Source organism: Megalobrama amblycephala, linkage group LG14 (assembly GCF_018812025.1).
Source record: "Megalobrama amblycephala isolate DHTTF-2021 linkage group LG14, ASM1881202v1, whole genome shotgun sequence".
NCBI classification, from domain to species: Eukaryota; Metazoa; Chordata; class Actinopteri; order Cypriniformes; family Xenocyprididae; genus Megalobrama; species Megalobrama amblycephala.
The window spans coordinates 45,748,880-45,756,837 of NC_063057.1; the positions used below are offsets into that span (position 1 = coordinate 45,748,880).

General features: G+C 43.6%; 1 protein-coding gene across 1 annotated transcript; it reads left to right on the forward strand.

Annotated features, from left to right (window-relative positions):
- Positions 1-71: 71 nt before the first annotated feature.
- Positions 72-5,228, forward strand: LOC125245846. Its single transcript, XM_048156639.1, has 2 exons — positions 72-2,057; positions 4,770-5,228. Exon 1 carries the CDS (start codon positions 666-668, stop codon positions 1,716-1,718), a length of 1,053 nt encoding a protein of 350 aa, XP_048012596.1. The 5' UTR covers positions 72-665; the 3' UTR covers positions 1,719-2,057; positions 4,770-5,228.
- Positions 5,229-7,958: the final 2,730 nt, after the last annotated feature.

The window sequence follows — 7,958 nt, forward strand, 5'->3', positions numbered from 1 at the left end:
ATTCATGTTTTACCGCTTTATTTATTACAATGATTTTATGAATAATAGAGTTTTAATTGGTTTACATGTGTGTTAGTCCATTTTAGTCCTCTTAACATTTTATGTTTGTATGTCTTTAAATGAGTCTGGGTCTGCCTGTCATGTGACTGATCACATGACAGGAACCAGGAAGTTAGCCAGCATAAAGGAGGCAGCATGGCAAACAAACTGGGTCATTAAGGAAAGACCACTAGCTGGATTCAGGAGTTGTTTATACGGACTTGCCTTTCCAGCGCTTCACATCACCTTCACTTGGATTAACACTTCCATGGATTTTGTATATACACCAGTGGACACTTTCACATTGGGACTTTTAGCACGATACTAGGACTCTTAAGGACTGTTTTAGGGTATGGTGTAAATGGACTCCACGCTTTTAAACAGCCTAAGTTATTCTAGTTTTATTGTGTTGTTTTACGTTACATGTGAATATTACAAATACACCTTATTTATCCATTTCTGTTGTCAGTCTCATCTTTTTAAACACTCGTAACTTCTCACACAGCTTAATCTGACCCCATTTTTATTCATGTAAAATCGACCTATTGGGCCGATCGTTACATATGGTGGCCCGTACGGGGAACGTTTGAAGATTTTATACGCTGTATTGAGAAGAGTGTTTTAAGATGATGACAAACCAAGTTAATGCTGCTTCTTTTAATACATCTGCTGTTTTTAATGATGATCGGGTTTTACATAATTGTGAATGTGTACAGCTCTGTGCTGAGGTGGCTGCTCTTAAAAACATTGTTTTAAAACTGGAGAAGGATTTTAAAGACTCTGTTGAAAGTAATCTTAACCGTGAACTGTATTTTAGAGATGCTGTGGATTTTAAATTTGACAAAATGGAGGAATCTATCAAGGATGCCGTGCTGACACTAGAGAGAGAGGTCATCGACTGTTTTAAGAGGAGAGACAAGAAATGGGCGAAACAGCTGGAGCAATCAAAGGATCCAGAAACCGCCATCTCCCCTCCCATTGCGACGACCAACCCAGTGCCTCCCACGTCGACCCCTGGCTTTCCTCCGACCAACGATCCCACTGCCTCAACCACTTCACGGACAGTCAACAGAGCAACCGATGGAGAATTCTGTGCCACCGTTACAACTAGGCCAGACTTGGACACCAACTTCTCCATCCTCCCCTTCTACAGAGAGCAGCTCACCAGCGCACAGAGTGATGACGACACTCTCCAGAGACTTTCCATCTCTCCCTCCACTCCACCGACCGACGGGATCGAAGTGCGGGACCACCAAGGTGTGCTGTATCGTCAGATCCAGAAGGGGGGTGGCAACATAAAGATCCAGCTCGTCGTCCACAAGGCCCTGATCCAGCAGACGATACAGCACTTCCATCTAAAGACCCCAGAGAGACACCATGGGTGGCTGAAGACCCTTCTGAGGATCCTGGAGGTTGCCTGGTGGCCCACGATCCGCAGTGATGTCTGGAGATTCTTCTGTGACTGCAAGTCCTGTGGTGTGGAGACCAACCCCAACAGCAAACCAATTCGTCATCAACATCATCACTGTTCATCAGCTTCAACATCACCATCCACCAAAGAGACCCACAAGCTGGATAGGAGGAAATGCCGGGGGAGTGGCGTGCCAGGAAGGCTGGATGCTTCAGGACCTTGGGAGGAATGGCGTCACCGACCAAAGGACATCCAGGCTGGTATCTGATCCTACCTCTTTCTAGTGTTCCAATAGATTCCTAGAGCAGACTAGTGCCTCTGTGGGAGGGCCTAGTTTTATCTAATTTATTGCAAAGACATTTTAAGACACTCATTCGAGAGGATACCCACTACGTGGACCGTTTGACTGTCTGCTGATACGTTCTTATTTTTGGATATGTTTTGGATATGTTTCTACTGCATTCAACAGATCTGGATTGTCTGGATTATTTTTTGGATTACTTTCTTAAGTTTTGAATGACTGACCTGGCATTTTTGCGATCCTGTCACACTGATCGGCTACGAGCCCTCTCCATTCCTATTCACATCCCTCCCGACATCTGGCATGGTGAGTCTCCACTCTCTCTGTCATTTGTGGTGTAAATCCTTGGTATGGTTGGGTAGCCTTCCCTTCTGTGGATTGTTGACTCGGTTTGGTTCTGGCTAACATAGTTAAACCGACAGTTGATATATGGGTTGCTGAATACTTTTATGAGTGAACGATGGCGCAAACCGCTGCCGCTGCTCTCTGACGGCTTCATCTGTTCTATTTTATTCTGTTGTTTGACTACTGATTTTTCTGGTCGTTTTAACTAACTGGACCCGAGGACTGTTTTTCCCAAATAGAAAACTTCAACTTTTTAGCAATTTCTAACTGGGCTGACGATTTGACCACGGCCTTTGGTGTCGCCTACTTCTCAATGAGCTATCCAGGAGTTTGTTTGCAACAATGTGGATAAGCCGGCTTTTCTTGTGGATTATACTTTATTTCATCTATCATCCGGTGACATCGATACTTCAATATACTGCGGCAGAACTTTTCTCACTACGATTTTGTGTCACCGAACCTCCGCTGACCCTTAAGTCTCACCAGAATATTATATACTATCCTCGGCAGAAGTACATCCATCGCGGGTCACGACGGAATTATATCTATGACGATACTGGTCCAATACGATCGTTTTGGTCATCCACCCCGCATCCACCAAAGAAATCAAAATGGACTGTTGATCACAGTGTGTTAGCCAACATAACCAGGACAACTAGAACCAAATCAGTTATGAATTATCTAACTTTAAGTTTATTCAACATTCGCTCGTTAACAAACAAAGGACCTCTTATTTACGATCTCCTGAATGATAATAAGTTTGATTTCCTCTGTTTGACTGAAACATGGCAACAACCTCACGATTTCTCACAGCTTAATCAAACGATTCCTCCCGACTTTGTTTACACCTGTCAACCCCATGCCTCTGGTAGAGAAGGAGGGCTTGCGATACTTTATAATGAGAAGTGGAAAGTCTCTCCCATAACTGTACCTTTGTATGAATCATTTGAATCGACTGTCTTACAAATTAACGGACCTGTTCCTACTGTTATAGCTACTGTCTATCGCCCGCCCAGGAGCAATTCTATTTTTTTTAAATGATTTTTCTGTATTTTTAACTTTACTGTGTTCTGCATCTCACAATGTTATTATATTGGGGGATTTTAATATACACATGGATAATGTCAATAACACTCTCACCAGAGATTTTATATCATGTCTTGACAGTTTTGGAATACAACAATTTGTTGATTTTCCGACTCACTGTAAAGGTCACACTCTTGACCTTATTTTCTGCTCTGGTATAACCCCTTCTAACTGTCTAGCATTGGACTTACCCATATCAGATCACAAGTTAATATCATTTAGTGTTAACTTAATGGTAGAAAAAATAAGCATGGGTCGTTCCATCTCATTTCAGAATGTTAATAACATTGAGCTATCTGCTCTCTCTGATGGGCTTGATAATTTCCTCATGAGAGATGTATTTTCTACTCCAGATGATTTAGTTTCCCACTATAATGAGGTATTGCATAGTGTGTTTGATAAGCTTGCACCTCTAAAAACTCGGACTGTATATTTTTCTCATTCTGCACCTTGGTTTACACCTGAACTGAGGCAACTTAAAACCAAGGGACGTCGCTTGGAACGTCTATGCATTAAAACTGGACTTACTATTCATAAAGAAATGTACACAGATCTAGGGCTGGGCGATATATCGCATGCAATTGTCACGCGCATTTCGTCAGTAAAGCCGGTTCCCTGATTGCCGCTAAATCACCATCACCTGCTTTCAAATGGAGCGGCATTTAATAGACAGAGCCGTAGATCACTGACAAGCGATGCAATATCGCGTTCATTATCGAAGGCGATTCATCTGCCCAGCCCTACACAGATCACATGCTCTCCTACAAGAATGCTCTTTTGACAGCTAAATCCGATTATTATTCTGCTATAATTGGGTCAGATGAAGGGAACACTAGATCCCTGTTTACCACAGTAAATAACATCTTACGGCCTCCTGATACCCTTCCTTCCCACCTATACTCTAGTGACTTGTGTAACAAATTTATGACCTTTTTTATAACTAAAATTGACAATATCCATCAACAATTGACTCCTCAAAATAGCATGGCATGTGATCTGCCTTTTCTGCTTCACCATGACGCACCTCTCTCTTCATTCTATAGTTTTGAACTCCCGACTGTTGATGAAATACTATGTCTCATCCGACAATCTAAGTCTTCCACCTGTCAGTTAGATCCACTCCCTACTCACTTGGTTAAAGCCTGCTTATCCACTTTATCTGGTATTGTAACCAATATTATACACTCTTCTCTAACTTCTGGGATTATTCCTTCATCTTTCAAAGCTGCTGTTATAACTCCAAGACTCAAGAAACTGGGTGCCGATCCTAACGATTTTTCCAACTTTCGCCCAATATCCAATCTACCTTTTCTTTCAAAAATCTCGGAAAAAGTAACTGATATTATACACTCTCTTGAATGATTCTCAGAGAGAGAATCATTCAAGCTACAAGGGGATCTGCGTACTGTAAGTGTTTTGTGTTGTTTCTAGTTTGATTTTAGTGCTGTGCAGTTGCTAAGAAGTCTGTTTACTGTGGTTGCGTTGCAAATCGCGTTTGTTCTCGTTTCACTCTGAGTCAGCAAGGTGTGGCCTGCGGAACTAACTAGCATTGTAACAAGTTGGTATAACTGTGTAAATCTTCCGCAGCAGCCCTCGTGTGAAGACCGAAGAGTGTAAAGATCGAACAACTCTACCTGTGCAATTCCACCGAGCAAGGACACCGACAAGGCACTTGAGTATTGCACTTTTCTTTTCCCTTTCCTCTTTATACAGTGTGTTCTTGTCTGTCTATTGACCTGTCTTAAGATATGTGCTTTCAAATTCCCACTATTACTAACACTCGTAAATCGCATGCTACACGTTGGAGGCAGTGTAACCATAGCAACCTCTGTAGTTTACCCACGTCATCTAGTACTTTATTTTCTATTTCTATTGGGCTCTGGAATTGTCAATCTGCTGTAAACAAAGCAGACTTCATTACAGCTATTGCTACTTATTCAGATCTCCATCTCATGGCTCTGACTGAGACATGGATCAAACCAGAGGACACTGCTACACCAACAGCCCTCTCCTCTAATTTCACTTTCTCTCACACCTCACGCCAGATTGGGAGGGTGGTGGTTCTGATTTGCTTATGTCCAGTGAATGGAAGTTCAATCCTTTACCATCTCTCTGTGACAATGGCTCATTTGAATCGCATGCAATTACCATCACCTACCCTGCTAAAATCCATGTTGTAGTTGTTCATCGTCCCCCAGGTCAGCTAGGTAACTTCTTGGAGGAGTTAGATGTGTTACTCTCATCCTTCCCTGAGGATGGAACTCCTCTGCTAGTACTTGGAGATTTCAACATCCATCTAGACAAACCTCAGGCTGCTGACTTCCACACTCTGCTTGCCTCATTTGACCTCAAGCGAGTGGCTACCTCAGCTACCCACAGATCAGGTAACCAATTGGACCTCATCTACACACGCTGTGGCTCCACCGACAATGCACTGGTTACTCCACTACACACCTCAGACCGTTTTCTCATCACTTTTAATCTCAACCTGACCCCTAACTCAACACACACTCCATCACATGTTACCTACGCTCCCTCTCACCATCTCAACTATCCTCTTTGGTCTCATCCACACTTCCTCCTCCTAACCAGTTCTCATCACTGGACACTAACAATGCTACTGACACTCTTTGCACCACTCTAACATCTTGCTTAGATGACTTCTGCCCCCTTATAACCAGACCAGCCCGCGCCACCCCCTCTGCCCCCTGGCTCTCTGATGCTCTCCGTGAGCATTGGTCGAGACTCAGGGCTGCAGAGAGGAAGTGGCGCAAATCTAAACATCCCACTGACCTTAGCTTATATCAGTCACTCCTTTCTTCTTTCTCTACTGATGTCTCCAATGCTAAAACCACATACTATCACACTAAAATTAACAATTCGACTGATTCCCGCACACTTTTCAAAACCTTCTCTTCTCTTCTTTGCCCTCCTCCCCTCCCTCCCACATCAGCTCTTACAGCTGATGACTTTGCCACATTCTTCACACATAAAATAACAACTATCAGTGCCCAATTCTCCACACCACACACTGATAATAACATCTTAACGGAAAACACACAAACTCTCTCCTCCTTCTCCATGTTCTCTGAGTCAGATGTTTCAAAACTCATCCTCTCCAATCACCCTACTACCTGTCCGCTAGACCCTATCCCCACTCCTCTTCTTCAGGCCATCTCCTCCTCAATTCTACCTGCACTGACTCACATTATCAATTCTTCCCTTCACACTGGAACATTTCCCACAGCTTTTAAGCAGGCTAGGATTACCCCACTGCTTAAAAAAACCCACTCTGAATCCAGCACTTTTAGAATACTACAGAACAGTATCCCTTCTTCCTTTCATTGCTAAGACACTGGAGAGAGTTGTATTCAACCAACTGTCTACTTATTTCACACAGAACAACCTCCTTGATGACCACCAATATGGTTTCAAGAGTGGCCACTCAACTGAGACTGCCTTGCTCTCAGTCACTGAAGCCCTGAGACTTGCACGAGCGACTTCAAAATCATCAGTACTCATCTTGCTGGATCTATCTGCTGCTTTTGACACCACCAATAGATCCTCCTGTCAACACTCATGTCGAAGGGCATCTCGGGAACCGCACTTCAGTGGTTCAAGTCTTACCTCTCAGGTAGGTCCTTCAGGGTATTTTGGAGAGGTGAGGTGTCCAAGTCACATCATCTTGCTACTGGGGTTCCTCAGGGCTCAGTGCTTGGACCACTTCTCTTCTCCATCTACATGTCATCACTAGGATCTGTCATTCAGGATCATGGTTTCTCCTATCACTGTTATGCTGATGACACACAACTCTACCTCTCATTCCAACCAGATGATCCAACTGTTGCTGGTCATATCGCAGCCTGCCTGACAGCCATTTCTGCCTGGATGAAGGACCACCACCTTCAACTCAACCTTGCAAAAACGGAACTGCTTGTGGTCGGTGCCAACCCAACACTTCATCACAACCTTTCAATTCAACTTGGATCGTCAACCATTACTCCTTCCAGGACAGTCAGGAACCTTGGAGTGGTGATGGATGACTGTTTAAGCTTCACAGATCATGTTGCTACAACGGCCCGGCCCTGTAGATTTGCCTTGTACAACATCAGGAAGATTAGACCCTTCCTATTGGAGCAATCCACACAAATTCTTGTCCAAGCTCTTGTTCTATCCAGACTGGACTTGTAATGATCTCTTGGCTGGCCTTCCAGCATGCACTGTCAAGCCTCTACAACTGATCCAGAATGCTGCAGCAAGACTGGTCTTCAACGAACCAAAGAGAGCGCACGTCACTCCTCTCTTCATCAGTCTGCATTGGCTGCCAGTAGCTGCTCGCATCCAATTCAAGGCTCTGATGTTTGCCTACAGAACGACCACTGGCTCTGCACCGCCATATCTTAACTCACTACTTCAGACGTATGCGCCCTCCAGAAACTTGCGTTCTACAAGTCAACGGCGCCTTGTGGTGCCATCATAAAGGGGCACAAAATCATTCTCATGGACCTTCTCCAGGTCTGTTCCTTGCTGGTGGAATGACCTGCCATGCTCTATCCGAGCAGCTGAATCTTTAGCCATTTTCAAAAAAATGCTAAAGACATATCTTTTTCGTCAGCACTTGACCCAGTAATAGTAGCACTTAACTTGATTTCTATTTTCATTCAATCTATTTGTGTATGTATTTTTATATAAAAAAAAAACCCTTGCTACGAGCATGTTACTGTCATAACTGTGACTTCACACAGCACTTACATACTGTTGTTCTCATGTTAATTT

What these genes read in the sequence shown, in the direction of transcription:
- LOC125245846 (XM_048156639.1), top strand. Translation starts at nt 666, where the DNA reads ATGATGACAAACCAAGTTAATGCTGCTTCTTTTAATACATCTGCTGTT.